The sequence below is a fragment of the Mus pahari genome, chromosome 10 (assembly GCF_900095145.1).
Source record: "Mus pahari chromosome 10, PAHARI_EIJ_v1.1, whole genome shotgun sequence".
Classification (NCBI taxonomy): Eukaryota; Metazoa; Chordata; class Mammalia; order Rodentia; family Muridae; genus Mus; species Mus pahari.
In genome coordinates, this window is record NC_034599.1 from 107,500,654 (window position 1) to 107,523,596 (window position 22,943).

The following is a 22,943-nucleotide window of genomic DNA, read 5'->3' on the forward strand; positions in this document are numbered from 1 at the left end:
GAATGTGGGTGCACACATGCCACAGCATTGTAGGTCAAGATAACTTCTACCATGTGGGTTCCAGGCTTGGCAGCCTTTTCCTGCTGAGCCATCTTGCCAGCCCATGAACTTCAGCCTTTCCTTCACAACTCATTTGCTTGGTCTGTTTCCACACCAGGGCTTAGGAAAACGTGGAGAACCCTTCCCTGCAAACCCTGAAGTCTGGCAGGCTTCCATGGTGCTAACATAAATAAAAGGAAATGGGGAAGAGGGACAGAGGCTGAGTCCAACCATGAACTCTCGGGACTCTCCAGAAATCCCTCAGCAGGTGTCCAACGCCAGAGTTCTCCATCCTGGCCACCTTAGAGATACAGAAGTCACAACTTTTAGGGAAAATGTAGTGACTCTATCTAGTGGGTCACCTCCAGTTCATGATGGCCTCTACCCAAACCAGAGGCTACCTGCTTTGAGAAACAGGTTAAAACTCAGCTCCACTCAAAGCAAACTCCGAGGAAGCCAAGCACACGCAGGGCTTAGCTGAATCTTTTTTTTTTTAAAGATTTATTATTATATGTAAGTACACTGTAGCCGTCTTCAGACACACCAAAAGAGGGCATCAGATCTCATTACAGATGGTTGTGAGCCACCACGTGGTTGCTGGGATTTGAACTCAGGACCTTCAGAAGAACAGTGCTCTTAAACGCTGAGCCATCTCTCCAGCCCATAGCTGAAATCTTAAAAATAAAAATACCCCAAACTGTGTGTTTTACCTCCAATGTCTGACTGCACACATGTGTGCCAGGTGCTCAGAGGTCAGAGGGCATCAGGGTCTCTGGAACTAGATTTGGGAACCCAACCTAGGTCCTTGGGCTCTAACTGCAGAGCCATCTTTCCAGTCCTGATACTACTTTCCAGTTGTTTCAGGTTCTGAAGCAGAGCCTTACTACATACATAACCCATGCTGGCTTCAAACTAATGATCCTCCTGCCTCAGCCTTCCTGGGATTAGAGGCATGTGCCTATCAGGCAGAGCACAAAGTTCTCAATCTACCTAGCACCTGCCTCCCTGCCCCCCAAATCAGGACCCACCAAGAGATGAATCGATTAGTTTCCTGGGGGGGCGGGGGGGGGGGCGGCACAGCGCAGCCCTCAAATGGATCCTTCTCTATCAGCCCAAGATGAGGTTAAAAGGCCAGAACCCACCAGAAGAAAGGAGGCAGCCACAGTGGCAGCTGGTGAGTCACACAGCCACTTACCCTCTGGATAGACAGCTGTTACTTTCCTTCCGTGGGAAAATGAAGGACAGGGATATAGAGCCTGTATAAATACAGATGTACACAGCCATTTACAAGTGTGAGTGTGTGTGTGTGTGATGGTGTGAACGTGTGAATGTAGAAGTCAGATGACAAACTGTGTGAGTTGGTTCTCTTGCTCTACCAGGTCCTGGGAACTCAACTCTCTTCATCAAGCACCAAGCACACACGCTGTCTGACCCCAGTCTGTTCTGTTCTGTTCGCTTTCTAAAAGAAAAATACTAGCAACACCAGTTTAGCACACGTGTTCATGCAAAATCCCGGGACAGCCAGACCCCCGAGTCCCCCTGCCCCCACCAGGAGCGGTACATCCGTACCTAATCCAGATGGAAAGATCACACAGACACAAAAGTTTTCATGGGAAAACCCTCTGTTTATTTGATTAAACAAAAATAAAATAAGCTGCATAGGGACAATTTTAAAGTCCAAAGAGACACCGGCTTTGTTTTAAGGCTGCAGTAGCTGATACAGCATCTCCTTGCTACTCCCCCCAGCCTTCTCTGTGGACCACAGAGATACATTCAGAAGCCTCTTAGCTCACAGGAGGTTTGGAACGCTCTTCCACTGGCTCTTCACCCGCTCGTTGCCTGTCATGCCTGTGGCTGGCAATAGTAACATTTAAGGTTTTAAAGGTAAAAGCCCAACAAGGGGAGGAAGAGGCTTGCAAAAAAAAAAATCTAAAAAAACAATACACTTTTGTCTTGAGGATTAGGGGAAAATCCCCCTAGCCACCCAGTGCTGTGACAAGCTCCTCGAAATACCACCACAATCCCAAAAGGGGCAGAGGCACCAAGGGCTCTGCTGCCAGGGGAGGCAGTGTTCCTTCCTTCAATCAGCTTGTCCAGCTTAAGACACTTAACTTAGTCATCCTGGCATCAGGCAACACGCCTCTGTGAATCCCACCAGGAAAGGTATGCATTCACTTCTCTTAAACAAAAAGACCCAAGTGGGTCGTGTATTTTACAGTTACATAAAAATTAAAGCTTCTTCGTCTCTTTTTTGGCTGACAAGGCATGAGAGAGCTAATGGACTGTATCAAACAAGATACATTAAAACAAAACCGAACAACCCTCCCACCCACAACTACTACATGTAACATGCTAGTTAAACATCGTTAAACCACCCACCCTCACCAGCACTGACGTTAAGGGAAAAGACATTTATCACCCTAAAAACAAGAAAGCCCCACCCATACGTGTGAACAGTCTCCCTCTAAAGGGGAACGGCTACAGACTGCTAGAAACACCAAGAACCATTGCAAAGCCGGTTACAGCGCAAGTAAACGCGTCGCTGCCAGGGGCGCCAACATTCAGCCAGTGTGCTCTGAGATAGCCTTAGGTAAGGTACGACCTGAGCTCGTGAGTTAATACAATCATTAAAAGGGGGTCTAAGACCATGCAGATACACAAAAACATTTAGAACCATTACTGGTTAAATGATGATGGAAAAACAGCCGTCCAGGCTGGATTGCTGACCCGTAACACCAGTTTTAAAAATAGACATTATTGAGGTATTTCTTCACGGTGACATTTATTTATAAACCCAAAACCCTATTAGTCCGGTGGCCTGCAGGATGCGCTCTCTCATCCAGATAGACCAGAAGGTTACTGGGGAGGGACAAACAGGGGGAAGTTAACAGTACAGTATATTTCCTGATAATGTGCTTCTCAATTTATCAAGTATTTAACAAACAAGAACAAAGGGGAAAGAGGGGGAACAAACTAATGTCAAAGTGTTGCCTTTGGTAGGAAGAACAAATCAAAACACAAAGTAATACACACGTCACCGGTCGCTGTAGAAACGGCTACACCCCGGTGACGGAGATTCTGCCGGGCACAGACAGCTTCAAATACAATCATGAAGTCAGAGATTCTCATTCCCTTCCAATACCTCATGCTTCCCACTCGACCTGTAGAGTTCCCACTAAAAGGGCACGCCTACAGACGCTCTTAACAGATAAAACAGCTTTCTCTTGAAGAGAAGAGAGACCTAAAGGCCTTGAATGGAGGAAGGTTCTCCATCAGGTCAGAGAAGTAGCTCTTAACGCTGTCTGCGGAACAGGGTTTGTGGCAGGGAAAGCCAGGCTGGCTGAGAACTACTTGGGTGAATGACTAGACAGCTCTTATTCAAGGTCAAACATTTGTTTAAGAAACCAATCCTGCATCCCTGAACATTGTCTCTAGAGAGGGTCTCCCACATCCATCCCCTCCCAACTGGATTAATACTATATCCCTTTCAAGACCCATCCGGTGCCGACGTGAGGTAGACAACTTTTTGCCAAAAGTGAGGTAGAAAATCCATACCAAACAAATCAGTGTGGTTAGGGGCGGTGTCCTGTCCTGTGACCCTGGCTCACACGAAGCCAGAGAAAGCCCCAGGCCTACGGAACTGTACACAGGTGACAGCATCATTTTCATACAGCCCCAGACTGTCAGAGCCGCAGCAGGAGAGATGTTCTAAATAAATACATTTTGGCACCACTGTGTGTGTGTACAGATACACACACAGAGACACACACAGACACACACGCAGCACACACACTTCTTAAACAACAGGGAAAACAAGCCTAGAACTTTGGCATTCCTTTTAATACCTACCAGAACACAGCAACCTTAGAATCTTCCAAACCCAAGACAACACACAGACAAGACAGTAATTGTGCTGCTTCAAGCTTAAAAGACTTCCCAACTCAAATGATTAAGCTTTGGCTTAACTACGAGACACTCTGGACCATCCATCACACAGTGTCTTCATCCCGGCAGCCTCTATGGCCCAACACTGTCCAATTCTGTTTAGGGTAGCCTCATGTGCTTCCCCAGATAAGTTAGACTTAACAAGGGCATTGATTTGAGGAAGTTTAGTGCACTAGGGGGACAGCCTAGACCACTAGGCTCAAACCAAGAGAAGGAGTTACCTGCCAGCCATAATGGAGCACAGATTTGGAGACTTCTCATGAATAAAAGTTACTGATTGGTGATGACCTTCAGATTATACTTTTGGAATGTTAGGCAGGTGGCAACCAGGTGGTTAAGATACTTTACTTCCAATGGGAATCTCCTGGCCCCCACCCTCTCCAGATCCTGCCACCTGACCAGGCTAGATCTGCACAGGGACCGATACCCAGGGTGTCTCCTTCCTGAACCTCTTTCCTGTCATACCTATGCAACATCACCTCAGAACAGGCTGCAGGTGCGCACCAAACATGGCTGGCGTCATGATATGGATCAGTCCATATCACGGTACACTCTCCAAAGTGCTTAGCACCAATTCCCCCACCGGCTAGGAGTCCAATCTCAGGCAGCCACAAATAGCCACTTGTTTTAAAAACAAAAGTTCTCCAACTATGACAACATTCCTTAGAAGCCAGCCCTACACTACTCTGGATATAGAAAGGTAAAGAGCCACAGACCTCTAAGAACACGTCTGCTATGCTCTAAGCCCACACTGGTCTATCCATGTCCTAATCAAGACCCGATCATGTCAGCCACATGATGGGAACCTGGGCCGAGCTATCAAATCCTAAGTAAAATGTCAAATATTTTATTTTGTTAGTCACCAGAAAAAAGTTCTCACTGAACAGCTACAATTAAAATCAGCTTTCTGAGAAGGTTGTCGTTTCGTCAATTAGTGTCATTAAGAATGTAAAGCCAGTTCTATTGAGTGTTTAAGGGCAGTCTGTTTAAGATGGGGGGGGGGGGGGGCGCGCTCCCGGGTTGTCCTGTTCTACAAATTTTTAAAAATCAGTTTAACGCTTAGGTGACATAATAAAGGCTAAAGGGATATATAAACTGGGGAAGGACCCGCTATTAAATTTTAAAAGGGGCTTGTAACCCTCTTTCACATCCCCAGGAACGTGAAGTGGAGATCAGCAGCTGAAACTACCGTCGGGATCCCTTAATTGTGCACTACTCTTCCTGCTGAGACGACCCCCCCAGCCCCCGCCGCCCAACTTAGATCAACCCAAAATCCTGAAATTCAAGTCACGTGAATGAACGTCACAGCTCACATAGGCAAAGCAATCTGACTTACCCCTTATCCTGTTCCCCACCGCCTCTTCCTCTGGGAAGTTTCTGCCATGCAATTGGGGGGGGGGGAGAAAGAGGCAGAAACTGAGCCTTAGATCTGTGTGATCTTTCAAATCTGGTCTGAGCTCAGTAGTGAGAATACAGAACCGGGACGGGTCCTCATTCTCAGAGGTGAATGTCTAGAAGACCCACTCTGTGGCTTACAATACATCAGCCCTCAATGGGATGGGAGCCACAGGCTCTCAAGTTTCTATTCTTTGGTACAGGTTTTTTTTTTTTTTTTAAAAAAAAAAAAGACATATACTGTGTCCTACACTTCCTGTTGGGGTGGTTTGGTTTGTAAATCCTTTACATTCAAAGGCCTTTGGGGGAGGAATGGGGGTCTGTGTTAACCTTGAGGTCTAACTCCACTCAGACACTGGGAAGGTTCCTGAGAAACAGACCTGAGCCAAGGGTTAGGGAAGGAGGTGCTCCTACTGGTCATTCAGACATTCTTCTATATTCCCTGAACTTCCCAAGCAGGAAAAAAACATTGTGCTTCTCAAGTCAAAGCTATCCCTTAGCCTACCACACCCTCATACATAGAGATGAGGTCCCCCGCCCTCCTGAACAGTCCCTGATGTAGGGGTGCCTCACTTCTCCAGCATCCCCCACTTCTGGGGCACCCTGGTCCACATCTGAAAAGCCCCCCTCTCTCTGAGAACAAGGTTAACTTATTTCCTTATAACTAAGTCTTTATAACAAACAACAGAAACACGGATGCTTAACCTCTGAGAACACTTTCAACCTAGAGTCCTGAGCTAAATCTATTTTCTTAGCAAACTGGGAAGAAATTTGCTTGGGAAGTCATATGTCAAGTCCAGCTTTTCTCAAGCAAAGATGGCTTTGAAAGACAAACATGCACGCACGTGCACATATACACCCACCCTTCTTTACCAGATACAGAGATGAGACACCCGAAAATATGAATGGTCTGCTTTTCTAGGCTAGCAAGCCACAGCCATATCTCCTAGGGATGAGGATGTCAGACACACTGAGGTAAACAGAGAAAAGCCCTGTTGCATCGATAAAAAAAGATTTTCTTTTCCCAAAAAACAAAACAAAAAACAAACCACACACAACTGAACCGCACATAAACACAGTATTCTCAAGAACACAAACACACTACAATTATGAATTTTAAATCCTAGCTTTCCAACATCTTATACTTCTCTTTTTCACTTAGTAGTTTTTGGGTTTCCTTGGCTCAATCTACAAAATGCATGCACCCCACCATATGCTTCCAGTGCCCTCAAGGTTGCAGGACCACTGGCCTGGGCCTCCTAGGCCTTCAGGAGGAAGAGGATGTGAGCTCCAAGGGGAGCTAAGAGGCCTGCCAGAGAGGGAAATGCAAAGAGTTGAGGTAGATAGACATTATCACTTCACAGGCTCTATCCCTGCACAGAAGAGAATTACATTCATCTGTAAAAAAATAAAAATTAAAAAAAAAAAAATTAAGCTGAGGTAGGACTTAGGTAATGTTGTACTTTGTTCTTTAAAAAAATAAAAAATAAAAATAAAGGGGGGGAAAAAGAAAAAGAAATATCCCTGAGACGATTTCTTTGAAATTCAAAAATGAGAGACACACACATGCACACTCTAAACACAGAAAACCCCAGAAGACACAATTAGAAGATGAGGATTCGATTGTTGCCAAAGTCCACCACGACGATCAATCCATCCGGGGTGACCGCGATACCTGAGGGGCGGTCCATCTGCCCGAAGCCACTGCCTTGAGCACCAAACTTGCACAGGAAGCTGCCGTTGGCCTCAAACATCTGCACGCGGTGATTTCTGGAATCGGCTACGATGATTCTCCCTTCCTGGTCCACAGCCACACCCTGTGGTCGCAGGAACTGCCCATTGCCCGAGCCCTCCGAGCCCAAGAAGCGGGCAGATTGGCAATCAGGGTGAATAACCAGAAGCCGGTGGTTGTTGAAGTCGGTGACTACCAGGTGACCTTCATTGTTGAAAGCCACGCCCCGTGGAGAGTCGAAGTGCTTCCAGAGAGATCCCTCGAAGCCGTATTTGTTCAGGAAGACCCCGTCAGGTCCAAACAGCTGGATGCGATGATTCCGGGTGTCCGAAACCAGGATCTTGCCCTCAGAATTCACTGCTACATCCCACGGGTAGTTAAACTGCCCATTCTTGGTGCCTTTCTCGCCAAACTTAAGAAGGAACTGGCCCTCAAAGGTGAAGATCTGAATGCGATGATTGTCCTTGTCGGCCACTATGATCCTACGGGAGGCATCACAAGCCACCCCAGCTGGTCGGTCAAACTGCCCAGGACGAGACCCTAGGGTCCCAAACTTGTGGTGGAAGGAGCCACAGGGCTTAAACACCTGGATTCTGTTATTGCTTCGGTCAGCCACGATGATGTACCCCTCCTTGTCAACACTCACGCCCCAGGGCCTGCAGAGCTTGCCCTCACCGTCACCTTCACTGCCAAAGCTCAGCCCGGGAAGCCCGATGCCCACGTAGCTGCGGCCCGACTTGACCACGACCTTGAAGGGGCTGTTCTCTATATGCTGGTTGTACAGTGTCACCGACACCAAGTGCTCACCTTCAAGCTGGGGCCTATAGCTCACTACATAAGTACCATTCTGCTGGTCGCTCACTTCTGCACCAAACAGGTTCCCATCGGGGCCAAGGACCACAACTGACATCATGTCACCTCCCGAGTGGCGGGGCTCACCATCGTGGTCGTAGCCCATGACAGTGAAAGAGGCCACCTTCCCCTGAAGGGCACGCTTGATGCCGTCCCCTGTAGCCTTTGTGAGTGGGGCGAAGGCCCCGCTGCTGACAAAGCCAATAGACTTGAGGGCGAGGTACAGGGCCTGGTCAGGGGGTGTGAACATAATGCGGTCATCTTCTTGGGGCTGCAGGAGGCCCCGGATGGTCTTGAGCTCCTGCACCTGAGCCAGCATCCGGTCGCGGGCCAGCAGGATGTCCAGGGCTCGGCCCTCTTCCAGGACCTGTTGCACGGCACTGATGGTGCTCTCTAGCTTGTTGAGGTTCTGCCGCAGCTTCTCCACCTGCAGGAACAGAGACTTCGCCTTCACCTGCCGGATCTTCTCCACCTGAGGAGGGAGGAAAGAGACGCTCAGAACCAGGCTCGGAGAGCAGAGCGTGGGGAACCCACGGTGATCTGGAGTGGAGCCAGAGATGGGAGATTATCACCTGACAGACAGAAGAACTCCTTCCCTCCTTCCTCTTGTCTGCATTCACGTCCTAACAGTCACCCGTTTTAGGTAGGCTGTCCCAGCCCGAGGTAAAAAAACCAACTCACGCACTTTGCTTAGGGGGGCCATGACCTCTTAGTGCTCTTAAGCTGAGAGCTACAGAAAACCAACAACTTTTCTGAGGTCTGGGCTTGAAATTAAAGAAATTTAATTATTTTTTTAAAAAGATTTATTTATTTATTTTATGTGTGTGAGTACACTATAGCTGTCTTCACGTACACCAGAAAGCTGTGAGCCACCATGAGGTTGCTGGGAATTGAACTCAGGACCTCTGGAAGAGCAGTCAGTGCTAAGCTATCTCTCCAGCCCCCAAATTAAAATTTAATTGTGTGTGTGTATATGAGTGCAGGTGCCCAGAGGCCAGGATTCCTGTTGCTGGTCTCAGGAGTCTTCCCAGCTGAGTGCTCTCTGAAAGCCCACCAGGATGCTCAGCCATCTTCCCTGCCTTCTTCAACAGAAGGACGGACGGACAGACGGACAGACAGACACACACACACACACACACACACACACTCCCCACACCCAAGTGGAGGCTTTACCACTTGAGTCCAAGAAGTGCAACCAGCCGGGAAACCCCAAATAAGGACAACTTCCTCCCCACCCTCTGCTAACAAGAGTTCCGATTGTCTCTGGCTGGCCTCCTTTCCAGAGTACGCAACAGAAAACCTGTGCCCCGGCCTTTCTGGCTCCCCGGGCCCCTCTGAAAGGACTTCTTGTTGTTTTGCTACATGAGTGACACCCAGCATCCCCCTGCCTCAAACTTTCTGGAAAATTACCAACTCCTTCTAAACTTGGAGCTCAGGCCTCAGATCTTGAAAGGAGGCTCCAGTTCTGTGCACGCCCGCCTGAGGGAGCTGACTGGGGAAGCTGTGAGCCCATTACCTTCCATAGCAGCTCACACTCACGATCCTCCAGAGCCTTCTTGTAGCGAGCTGTGACGGCCTTGACCTCCGACTGGACCACCTTCGCCTTCATCTCCACCTGTTCTGCCACAGTCTGGGCCTGCTCGATGCTCAGCTGGAAAAGAAGCAAAACCTTGAGGCATTGGAAGGGACATCACCTCTTACCTCACGTATAGCAACTTCCAAGAGGCCAGCAGGGCTCGGGCTGGCTGGCACCCGAGGGTGTGTAACTGAGAGTTGCTGGCAACGGCTGAGCTTCTTTGTTTCTGAAGTGGCACCTCCAGTGAGTATCAGACTATTAAGGGATACTCTTAACAACAGGGTCACCATGGTGGCCGGGTTTGTGTGGAATACTGGGAATGACCCGATGGAAAGTAGCTCTGAGCTCTCTTGGATTTCCCTCACCCCTGAGGGCCAGGGAGGTCCCCCTTGGGGGCGCAGGGAGAGTAACGGAGGCTAGTGGTCTCTCCGCCACACGTGCATCACTTTCCAGCCATCTCTCCTAAGCCAACTAACACAATGTGCATTCTGGGAGCATCACCTCATCTAAGCTAAGAAAATCCTCAATCACGCTCTGCAGTCAGGGGCCTCCATCTTACCGCACAAGGCCCCAGTACATCGGGAAGCTTAATCAGACATATTGTTCATAAAAAATTAACTCGGACAGAAGGCCTGGTGTGTTCGTTAATATTACATGAAGTGTCTCAAAAAAAAGCCGCAAGGATTTCTTTGAGACACCGAGGGGCGAGATGGAGATTCTGCCCTTACTGTCAGAGGAACCCGTTTTTACAGCAGACGATCCCACCGGTAGGTATAAAAAGCAAGCGTGAGGCATAGATGGAGCTGAACTGATGAAAAGCAGGACACAGACACCTGCCTGGGCAGGACTCCCTGGATGCAAGATGGGCTGTGTGGTACGATTGGTAGGGCTTCGGCACCTCAGGCTCGTGAGGTGTTTTATGAAGGTAACCCAGGTTCGAATCTCGGCTCCTACTAGGTTCTAAGCAGGCACTGACTACACTACAATCCTCTCAAACCCTGGTCAGAGGCCTTCAAAGAAACCTGAGACAAACATGCAAAGAGCCAAGCTGCTGCCAGAGTCAAACTACCACACACACACACACACACACACACACACACACACACACTCACACACACACCAGGGACATCCTGCATCCCGAGTGCAATCGGGATGTAGAATCCTCTTCCTCAAACTGTATGGAGCAACAAGTGCCCTGCCTGCCCTGCCTCTCTCTGGCTCTAGGCGGACTGGATGCTTATGGCTGTACATGGCTGGGGATGCCTTCTCTCTCCTTAAATTCTTCCCAACTTGAAGTTCAGCTCAGGAGTCTCTTTCCTTTCTTCCCAAGGCTGAAGGCACCCAGTTCCTGTCCTTCAGCTTACTGTTCCATCTTAATCTTTTGTAAACAAAGGGTTTCAATTTAAGATTTGTTTTATGTCTGAGTGTTCTGCCTGAATGTATGCCTATGACTCACGTGTATGACAAACACCAGCAAAGATCAGAGGAAGGTGTCAGATGCTTAGAGCCGGCATCATTATATAGATGACCATGACCACGGATGCTGCGGCTTGAACCTGGGTCCACTGCAAGAGCCATCACCAGCCTCTCCATCTTAATCTTTGATTACTTGTCACAGTTTGTATATGCTTAGCCCAGGGAGTGAAGCTATTAGACGGTATGGCCCTGTTGGAGTAGGTGTGTGACTGATTGTGGGTGTGGGCTCTGACACCCTCATCCTAGCTGCCTGGAAGCCAGTATTCTGCTAGCAGCCTTCAGGTGAAGATGTGGAACTCTCAGCTCCTCCTGCACCATGCCTGTCTGAATGCTACCGTGCTCCTGTCTTGATGATAACGGACTGAACCTCTGAACCTGTTGTAAGCCAGCCCCAATTAAATGTTGCCCTTATAAGGGTTGCCTTGGTTGTAGTGTCTGTTCACAGCAGTAAAACCCTAACTAAGACATTACTTTTGTTTGCTTGTTTTGTTTTTCGAGACGGGGTTTCTCTATATAGCCCCAGCTGTCCTGGAACTCACTTTGTAGACCAGGCTGTCCTCGGACTCAGAAACCCACCTGCCTCTGCCTCCCAAGTGCTGGGATTAAAGGCGTGCACCACCACCGCCCGGCAGACATTACTTTTAACTAAATGTATGTATGTGTGCGTGCATTCAAGTATAATAAGCATGCAAGTGCAAGTCCCTTCAGGGGTTAGATAGCTTAGAAACTTCTATGAAGTCTGTGTTTCTAAACCAAGTTCTGAGGGTCCCTGTTTCCAGGATGTTTGATCTGCAGCTTCCTTTGCCAAGCGTGGTGGTGCACACCTCTAATCCCTGTGCTTACTTATAGAGGCAGAGATGGGTGGATCTCTGAGTTTAAGGCTCACTTAGTCTTTTTATAAAGTTTCAGGACAGTCAGGGCTACATCCAGACCCTATTGTGTAGAATCTAATGACCAATTCCCTCTTTTCAGATGGGTCACTAACACACACGCATACACACACACACAGCCAACAACAAGCTGGCCTATCTCTTTTTCAAGACAGGGCAGGGTCTCTCCATGTAGCTCTGGCTATCCCGGAACAAGAATGAGGAAAGGGAGGAAGAAGAGGAAGGGGAGAGAAAGGGGAGGAAAAAAGCAGGCAGGAAAAACAAGCTACTTTCTAAATATGCAAATGAGGGGTCAACAAGCTAGCTCAGTGGTGCTTGCTGCCAAGGTGACAATCTGCTTAGAACCCTGGGACCCAAGTGGTGAAGAAGACACAAAACTGTCCTCTAACCTTCCTGCATACAACCGTGGTGGTACAACATATTCCTATATACATAGCTACCTAATAAAACTACATGGACCAGATAGACGGTTATTTAGTAAAATATAATATTTTATGTTAATGTGGACTCTAGCTTGTGTGGAGTTGACACAAAAGTAGTCAACACACTACACAGATGTCACGTTCAGGGATAAACTGACAAGAACAGCAGAGGGCAGGAGTAATGACTACCTCTTTCACACAGGCGTGGACAAGTGTGCTCTCCTATGACACTGTGTGTGTGTGTGTGTGAGCGCACGCGCGCGTGCGCATCCTAGCACATCCCCAGAGATTTACTGCTGATTGTACTGGAAGATCTGCTTCTTCCAACAGGTAGAAGGACGTATTATGGCACCTGAACGATTACAAAGCATTCGAGCAAGGGTCACAGCATTCCTAAGGATAATAAAAAAAAGACTGCGTCAAAGAGCAATGAATCTGTCCTGATCACATTCCAGCGGGCACAGGATCTGCAGGCCCTGCAATGAATGAACGAGTGAATGGGGCCAGGAAAGTAACAGAGGTGACAGAGCAAAGGACTCCGTGGCAGGCTTAGCACTCCACAGAGCATTGTCTTTATTTTAAAAACATGTCTTTGTGTTTGCATGCATGTCTGTGCACCGAAAGCCTGCTGTATCCACATAGGCTAGCAGTGGGCCTGGAGCGAGACAGTTTTGAGTGGGATAAGAGGAAGGTAACTTGTTAGATGGCATCAGTAGAAAAGATGAGAGAGAACCCAGGGCAGGTCGACTCTGCACTCGGGGTCTGCTAACTCCTGAGCGGCAGCTACAGCTTGGGTTAGGTTGGGATGAAACCTGTTTCCAAGGTACAGCCAGGAACTTGGCTGCTTGAAGACTCTCAAATTGTTTAACAGTCTACCAGTCCACCACGTTAAACACAGCCTAACAATCTAACAATCATTCCTCTCTAACTCCAGTTCCAGGGTTCAATACTGCCTCCTGCCTCTACAGGTACTGAGCAGTCACATGGCTTTCCAAGCAGGACAAATTTCTGAACTTTACTCAACTTCAAAACAAAACAAAAAACCATTATCAGCAACAACTATGTTCAGTGGGCAAATGTGCTTCCTGCCAAGCTCAATTCCTGGGACCTGCAGGTCCTAAGAAGAAAACAGACTTCTTCAAGCCGTTCCCTGACCCTCCAACCGTACCACCACCACATCAGATCTAACCACATCCATGGCCAAAATATTACATCTCCAGGAGGGGGAAAAAGAGAGACAAGATCAAAGCAAGCCTAACCCAGATCCCTTGAATGCAGTATTGCACTGAACAGACCTCACAATGCTGAGGGTTGAGGGTTCTCTTTCCAGGACAATCTTAATGTTCAAGGACTTATTATCAGTCTCCCAAGGCAGGCTGCAAACCCAGTGGTAATACGGGGACTCTGACTGCCAGTCAGTGGACAGAGAAAGAACTTAAGTAATTTAAAAAAATAAAATAAAAAGGGTGGTCCACACGTTTCTTTAATTCCAGCACTCAAAATCTGTGAGTTCGAGGCCAGCCTGGTCCACAGAATGAGTTCCGGGACAGCCAGGGCTGTATAGAGCAATCCCATCTCAACAACAACAACAACAACAACATACAGATTTTAAAAATGAGAAAAAAAACAAACAAACAAAAACAAAAAACTTGCCTGGAAAGAGTCCACTATTCAAGAACACAAGCAATTGTGAAAGTCACAGGTAGGCTGGTAGGCCAGTTAGGCTTCATGTGATGGTTGCAACGAGACAGACAAAAAAAAAAAAAAAAAAAACACAACAACAACAAACAAACAAACAAACAAACAAACAAACAAAACAAAAAAAACCAACTGGCTCTGAGTCTTGCAATTCAGGATCATAGCTGCGACTCCACAGTGAGCAGTCTTTCTACACTCTGATCATTGTACCGTCAAGGAAGAGTGTGAGTGTGTGTGTGTTACTATAGAAGCCATTACGTGGAAATCAAGGCTCCCACCCACCCTCTAGCAGCAGTCAGTGCCTGGCCCAAACACTGCCACACTCAGACACCAGTGAAAACTTTCTGTAAGGAAGGAAAGAAAGAATTTCATTAAGGGACTTTCGAAAACATAAAATTAATGGATTGGAGATGGCTCAGCAGTTTATAGAGCAATGACAGCTCTTCCAGAGGACCTGGGTTCAACTCCCAGCATCCACACGGCAGCTCACAACCACCTATAATTCCAAAATCTGACACCCTTACACAGGCATACATGCAAGCAAATAAAAAAAATGCTCATAAAATAATTTATTTAAATATATTTACTTACATAAGCATGTATGTGTGTGTATATATATGAAGGGCCCCATTCTATGTAATACTTTCAAGTCATAGTGATGCCTCTCCTCCCTCCCATGTTAGGAACAGCATGTTATTGTATGCCCAAGTCAATGTGCTTATGTGTATCCAGATGGATGCAAAGCAGGGCATCAAATCAAAGAGCTGCCCAATTTCAGTGCTGGGATCTAAAATTCAATCCTCTGAAACAGTTCGAGACAGTATTTCTCTGTGTAGCCCTGCCTACCCCGGAAGTTGCTTTGTAGATCAGGCTGGCCTTGAACTCACAGAGATCCACCTAGCACAGCTGCAGCCATTTTGTTGCATGCCCACCAGCTATTTCATAATGTTGCTGCATTATGCCCACCGGTCACTGGCGCAGAAAAAAATAACTCCGCTCAGAGAAGGGTCATGCTGACCACATACCCTGTTACGTTCGTATGAGATTAACAAATCTTAAACTCCGCAACTATAAACTTCATGTAGGACCCATCAAATTCAAAGTCAGTATGAACTGCTTTATCTAAAATGGCTTGAGTCAGGGCCGACTACTGGCCAGTACTTCTAGTGCCCGAGTTTTCTTGTGGCTTTAGCCTTTATAAGCTGTCGCTGAGGGATGTCTACTGCATAGCTGGACAGTCTTGGGGCTTGGGCTGAATAAACCATCCCTGTTTAACTGAGATGGGCGTTTGTGTGGTTTGTGGGAAAGAGTCCTGGACCGTAACACTCTGCCTCTGAGTACTGGGATCAAAGGCGTGCGTGCAGCACCTCCACTGCCGGGGCTTCCAGTAAGCATTCTTAACCACTCAGCCACACCCTTGCAGCACCTACAGATACCAGAAGATGGAGTTGGGTCCCCTGGAGCGTTTTGTACCACCCTATTCGGGGTGTGTGGTGTGAGTGGGGGGCCAAACCTGAGTCCTATGTGAGAGTGACTAGAGCCTTAACAGATGACAATTTACACATCTGGTGAGTAGACCCAATTAGTGGATCGGTGGCTGACCCATCTTCCCAGGCCTTGGGCACCAAAGGATAGTCACACATACATTCCATGTGCAAATTCAAACACTCTCATAGCCAAACACAAGACATGGTCAGGCATAATGCACACCCCCACACCCCCAGCACTCAGAGCAAGTACAGGGGATGTTCTGTGCCGTCCTGGATGAATTTACACAGCACTACACCATGTAAAAACAAACGCCAACAAAACAGTTGTACTCTCTATGTCCTCCAAGTCCTCTTCCCAATGACTTTCGCAATGTGTGCTCTTGTGACTTAAACAAGGACACACAGTGTCACCAGCAGCTAAGGCTGGGGGGGGGGGGGGGGGCGCCTCACACACCATGACCTCTTCCTGGTTCCTAAGCAACCTATTTTAGCAACAGAGAACTCTGTTTGGTCTTAACTAGAGGCTCAGGTGCAAACATTTGTATGTTGTAAAAACTGGGCCACACCAACCTTCCCTCCTGGGGGACAATCACTTTCTGTGGTTCATTGGGGGAATAAACTAGATTAGCAGTTATGGCTTCAGGAAAGCCAGCTGACCTAACCTTTTACCCACCCCACGCTGGCGCCCAGTTAGGGGGCATGCTCACATGCACGGGGGCGCATTCTGTGCAAGTGTATCCACTAGCAGAATATATGACTCCAACCCAGTGCAGGCACCCACCTGGCACCTTGCTCCTCTACCCAGCATGCCTCACGATCTTCAGATGGACACTGGACACTGATCACCAACCAATACTTGGCTCCCCATGGTCTATACCTGGGGTTTCTGCTTAGACAGTTGAGCAAAACTCTCCTACCTCTCTCTCCTCTTCCTCAGCTGAAAGCGGAGACTTCTGCACATGAGATCTCACTATTTAATCACTCACTTGAAGCCAACAGCAAATTTGTGAAGTTTAAACCTTTTAATTTTCTGTGTATCACTGTTCTCTTGCAAGTGCACCTCCTGAGGTGTCAGATCCCTGGACCAGGGTTATGTATGGATGGTTGTGAGCCATCATGTGGGTGTTACAAAACCCCAGGTTTAACAGCTGAGCCGTCTTGCCACCCTTCCATCAAATCTTGACAAGTCAATTCTTTCCCCAGAGTAGCTGAGTCCACGAAGCATGAAGAATTATACAGCCTAAACCGGACAGTATTGGTGTACACCTTTAATCCCAGCACTCCCTGAGGCAGAGGCGGGTGGAGCTTTGTAAGAGAGGCCTGTCTAGTCCACAGAGTAACCAGGACTACACAGAGAAAAACTGTCTCAAAACCAAACCAAACAAAAAAGAAGGTACTGCATTAATTTTATCACGTCCCCTGGCCTGCCTGAGTGTTCTCAGTCTCCATGCACAGAAAGCTGGTCAGATACAGTTGTACCTCCTGTAACAGCAGAGACAGGAGGATCCCTATGAATGAGGTCAGCCTGGTCTATAAATCAAGTTCCAGAATAGTCCAGAGTCAATAGAAAGAGCCTGTCTTGGGGCTGGAGATGGCTCAGCAGGTGGTTAAGAGCATTGTAGGCTCTTCCAGAGGTCCTGAGTTCAATTCCCAGCGACCACATGGCAGCTCACAACCATCTGTAATGGTATCGGATGCCCTTTTCTGGTATAATTAAAATAAATAAATCCTTAAAAGAACAAAAAAAGAAAAAGGGAAAAAAAAAAAAAAAAAGATCCTGTCTCAATTTAAAAACACCACCAGGGGGAGGAAGAGGGTACTTAATATTATACAAAGATCTAGAAGGTGGGACAGGTAACTTGTCTCCTCCCAAGGGCAGAGGCGGTGGCCAGGGACACAATTACCCAGGACACAGGGTAAAACAGTATTTAGAGAATCTAACTTTTTACCAGAACAGGAGAAGACACTGGGCACGATATCTGTGGAAACGAAATTGTGTCGTCACAAAGCAGAACAATGGAGACACAATAACTTAAGACAGGGCACTATACAGGCCTTTTGTTTTTTTTTTTTTTTTTTTTTTTTTTTTTTTTGCCTTGAGACTGGACCTCATGTGGCCAAGGCGTGCCTGGAATTCCAGAGTTCCAGGTCAAGGGGCAGTCCTCAAGGCGCAGCCCCCCTGAGCTGCTAAGGCATTTTAAAAGAAGGCTGGAGAGAGGGCTCATTGCTTAAGAGCAATTCCTCTTGCAGAGAACCCAGATTCGGTCCCTATGTCTGTATGGCAAATTTAAAATATCTGTAACTCCCAGTTCAGGGGTGGGAAACCCAATGCCCTCTTCTGGCTTCCATGGGCACTGCACACAGAGACAAACACATGAAGCAAACTAAAAATCTTTTTAAAAAAAATAAAATAAATGGATAAAATAAATTCCTGGTGGCAAGATCTGCCACACCGGAAATATAAATTCTTTAACCTGTATTTGAACATCAGGCTTTATCAGGAGGGAAAAATAAATAAATCTAATCAGAAAGGGCGTCTCTAATGTCACACACAAACCTGACAGCTACTGAGAAACATAATCTATAAGCCCTGTTATTATTGTGTTAAGTAAAACTGTTTTAAGCGTTTAATTCTGCAGCTTCTCCCCCCCAAAAAACTTAAAATTTTCTTTACTTGAATTTTTTTTTAATTTTTTTTTATTTTTTTTAATAAATCTTTTTTTTTTAATTTATTTATTTATTATATGTAAGTACACTGTAGCTGTCTTCAGACACTCCAGAAGAGGGAATCAGATCTTGTTACAGATGGTTGTGAGCCACCATGTGGTTGCTGGGATTTGAACTCCAGATCTTTGGAAGAGCAGTCGGGTGCTCTTACCCACTGAGCCATCATACCAGCCCCCTTGAATTTTTTTTTAAAATGTAAACAACAAGCTTTTTACAGGTTTCTTGTCTTTCAAACTTATCTTGTACTTCATGAAAAAAACATGTCATAATTTGGCATGTAGAATAGCAGGCAGGAAGACTTGACATCCCTAACTACATGTAATACACCACTGCATAGCAATGTGGGAGAACTGCGCCAGCTCTCAAACTGTCATGTGTGTCCCTACCCAACCATAAAAGGACAAACATTCAAATCACAAGGACTTTATGTGACATTAAATGCCCTGTGTTCAGGTCTCAGACTTCAATTAGTCAATCTGTGCACCAAATACCAAACACCTAAAGAACATGAACACCCATGCTCTCTGCTGTCTCAACGAAGACCAGTGCTTGCTAGATTTAGGGGAAAGCTGCAAAGGCCACCCAGTAACTCCAAACATGTGCCTGACATCCTCTGGACACTGCTCTGGTCTCTGGTCTCTAGTCTCTAGTCCCTGACACCAGGCAGTACGCCTGCCTACCCACCTTCCACATGTCCTTTACAGGGAGGTCTGAGTCAGCGGGAGAGGTGACTGACCTGGAGAGCCTGGCGGCCCTGCTGGGCGTCAGCCAGCAGCTGGATGGTGAGTGCCCGAGAGTCCTGCAGGGCATCCTGGAGGTAGGCGAAGCTGTGGCCACCGTGGCGGCCCAGCGTGCACTCTCTGCAGATGGGGACAGAGCAGGTGTCACAGTATAGATGCAGGACCTGTGGACCAGAGAGACAGGTATGAACAGAGTGGCGGCAGCCCAGTCCTCTCTCTAGATCCCAGAGTCCTCCTCCAAACAATGTGTACCCCTCCCTCATCAAGACAGACAGAACTGTCCTTCTCCGCATGTCCAATGCCCCAAACCCAGGTTGGAATATCCCATTCCAGCCTCAGTCAGATCACAACCCAGACACCACAAAATCGGGGATCACAGAAGCCATCTAGGGGGGCTTAGCGGGGGGAGTTCCTGTGTCTCAACAGATCTAGAAAGTTCTATGATTCTCTGGTCTGGGATTGGTGGTCTGAATGAAAGAGCTGTGCTGTCTGTGGTCACTCTATATGTGAAGCAAGGTCAAGAAGCAGTACAGTACTTCCCGGCCCTCCTTCCGTCAGGCGGCCAGTCTGTCTCCTGGGTACTCCAGCAAGCTACAGGAGGAAGCATCCGAGACTGAGGCCAAATGCTAACGGCACGGTCAGCCTGCCCAAGTGGACAGCTTCCCTAAGAGCCCCTGAGCTGGGGACACCCCTCACCTGCTGACAGACAAGAGGCCCTCAGGAGAGAGGGCTGGGCATGGAAACCAGCCATTCTCCTCCCTCAGTTACTGTCCGTTGGATTGATTTCACGAGCAGCTGGGGGAGGGGCGGGGGTGGGGGAAAGCCTGCCACGCGACACAAGGAATCAATGTTGTGTAAGCTGGATTCCTTGTCACAGGCAGCAGTACACTTAAATCTCCACGTGAAGACAGGAGGTGTTGTAGGGGCTCAGGACCACACAGCAGGGACGCTCCAAGTCTAGCTCAGGGCTGGTTACCCCACCCACAACAAAACACTTCCAAGAGTCTTGGACCCAGTAGCCAGGAGAAGATGGGAGACAGCTTTGAAGGCTAAATAAAGGAGGGAGAGGGGCTAACAGAAGCTAATTTAGGCAGAGATCCCCAGAGTGGAGTTGAAAAGAGCCACCGTGAGGGGGTGCCATTTCCTGTGCTGATTTGCCCCCTCGCGGGTGATTTGGGGGGTGAAATGTGCTCTCCCACTAAGGCCTGTAAGTAACTGGTAATTTATCCTGCGTCCAGAGATAAAGGATTTAGGATATCCTCTTTAAAAAAAAAAAAAAATCTCAGAGAGAAATGGATCAGATCTTTTGTAGGGTCTGCACAAGGAAATGTGATCAAATAACCAATTTTAATCACTTTTTAACCAACACTGTAGATTAAAGCCTTCAGCAGCAATCACTTTTTAAGCAAGTCTATCCTGTCAGACTCACCAATGCTACATCTAAAAATTCCCAATAACCAGCAAGACTACGCTGGGCTAAATGAATCTGGAGCAGTAAGTGTCCATGTGGGGCAAGAGCGGAATAATTTTACTGGGCTAGGCAACCCTGCTACATTCCCTCCCTCAGCCCCCTCCCCCTGCCAAGGGAAGAAAGGAACAACGCCCCCCATCCCCCCCCCAAAGGGCTGTGTGGAAACCTCCCACCAGAAGGTGCATTTTACATTGAAATAGTGGACTCAAAGGGACCCTTGCTTTCTCCAGATGTAAGTGAAAGCAACTAACTCCAGAGGTCAGCATACCCCAGGCTCCTGAGCCAGGACACCTGCCCAGTGACGTCCTCTGCCTGCCTTGAACTTCCCTCTAACTGGAAAACAAATGGGGTCTGACTCGCTACCTCAGGAGACCCTTCCTGGCCTTCAAAATCTCAGGAACCAGCCTGAGACAGAGGACAGGATAACAGGAGGCAAAAGGCTTTCAGGTAACTCTGGGCTCCAAGCTGAAACTGTCCAAACGTTAGGATCCCAGACCTAAGGCCTGGTCCATCCTGTGATGCCAGGCACAGGAGAGCCCCCAGGCCTCAGAGAAAGCCGCAAGGAAGCACTCGGCAAATACGGGAAAGAAATCCTGGCCAGAGCTGGCGGTGGTGTCAGGACAGCCCAAATGCTTCTAAAATGAGTCAAAGGGTGTTCGCCATGAAACGTGGCGCGGACTCGGGTCACAACGGATGGGAGCCAAGTCCGGATGTGCTGTGAATGCAGACAAGCTGAGCTGAGCTGGGGGGGGGCGGGGGGGGCAGTGACGAGTAATAAAACCTACAGATGCATAGAGCAGCCTCGTCCTGCTCACAACTAGTAAACTACAATTTTAAAATGCATTTTAAAATCGTTAAGTTTTAAATCAAAACTTAAGGTGATGCAACTTCAGGGTGGCAAAACCATAAAATAAGAACAATTTTAAGTCTCCTAGTTACGGATTGGAGTTACACTTTTGGACTGTCTCACCGTTATCTGCCTGCCACTTCTAAGACTGGGGAGGCAGAACTTTAGAACTACATACATTCAATGAGTGAGGAAGGACGCTCTGAAAGCCGATCAACAGATGGATGACTACTTGAAAGGTTGAGATTGGGGGCTCAGGAGAGGACGTGGGGAATGGAGGTGCGGATCCCAGGACCCACACGTGGGCAGGAGAGACTCCATCAAATCTCTATACAACCTACCCCTAAACTAAACAAGTGTAATTTAAAAATAAATGAGGGCGGGGGAACCCTTGTTAAGAAAGATGGGAACAGAGTAGGCTAGATAGGAGCCTGTGCCCCCCACCCCGCAAAGGTGGCAGCCACTCCAGGGAAGCAGAAAGGGAAGGGGTGGGAGTCCGCTGGTGGCAGAAATTCCAGGGCCTATGTGCCGCCTGTTTGGGGCAGCCCCGGCAGATGCACGGACACGCCCCCCTCCAGCCTGGCGACAATCTGGCTGCTCTAGCTAAATGGAGCTAGCCTGACCTCTGACCCTCCAAGTGACCACCCCCTTCCCTGCCCCCAGCTTCTAGAACGTCCCACCTCTCCCAGCCTTCCTCTCCCAAAATTTCTAAAATACCAAGCAGAGACAAAGACCAAGGAATGTGGGCCCAGCAGGAAAGGAACAGGGAGGGGGTGGGGGTGGGGGTGGGGAAGACTAAAGCAAAAAATAAATAACAACACAAGGTAGGCAGGCAGGCCGATGTACCTCCTGAAACCGAAATAAAATGCTTTGTTGGTAAACAACACACACTCTGTGTGTGTGTGTGATTTTTTTTCAGTCCTCTATCCAGCTCAAGCTGGGACACACACATATCGGGGGACATGTTGGGGAAACAGGAGCTATGGTTCTAAGCCCAGGGACCTACATTAGCGAGGTTAATTATATTATAGTATAGTATAGTATAGTATATTAAATACAGGGGGAGAGCCCACAAGCCATGATCGCCACATAGTCTCAACTTTGTCAAAATGTCTCAACTGAAGTACATTATCAACCTGTTTCTCGTTTACTTATTTAAAACGTTTTAAGTGTTTCTCTTTCAATGACACTTGGTCTCTCACAAAGGAAGGCTCAAGCACATCATCTGCCACCTCCCCTGTTTGAGGCAGCACAGAAGCCCAACCCATGTGGCTGCACACACACCAGAGACTTGCTTCAAAAATCATAAACCAAGCTCAGTAGTCAAGAAAAACATTAGCTAAAGAACATCAGAACTGGGGCTCGGCGGTTCAGAGCACTGACTGCTCTTCAAGAGGTCCTGAGTTCAAATCTCAGCAACCACATGGTGACTCACAACCATCTACAATGAGATCTCATGCCCTCTTCTGGTGTGTCTAAAGACAGCTACAGTGTACTCCTATAAATAAAAATAAATCTTTAAAAAAAAAAACAAAACAAAAAACAAAAAAAGCCGAGCATGGTGGCGCACACCTTTAATCCCAGCACTTGGGAGGCAGAGGCAGGTGGATTTCTGAGTTTGAGGCCAGCCTGGTCTACAAAGT

At 47.7% G+C, this 22,943-nt stretch overlaps 1 protein-coding gene across 1 annotated transcript in view; it reads right to left on the reverse strand.

The window, feature by feature from the left end:
* Positions 1 to 5,599: 5,599 nt before the first annotated feature.
* Trim71 (tripartite motif containing 71) overlaps positions 5,600 to 22,943 on the reverse strand; it is a 55,458-nt gene continuing 38,114 nt past the window's right edge. The window contains exons 2-4 of the mRNA XM_021207907.1: positions 18,979 to 19,146; positions 9,480 to 9,614; positions 5,600 to 8,435 (exon numbers count right to left, since the gene is read on the reverse strand). Of these exons, the coding sequence (XP_021063566.1) occupies positions 6,984 to 8,435; positions 9,480 to 9,614; positions 18,979 to 19,146 (1,755 nt within the window). The 3' untranslated portion in view covers positions 5,600 to 6,983. The remainder of the gene's footprint in view (positions 8,436 to 9,479; positions 9,615 to 18,978; positions 19,147 to 22,943) is intronic.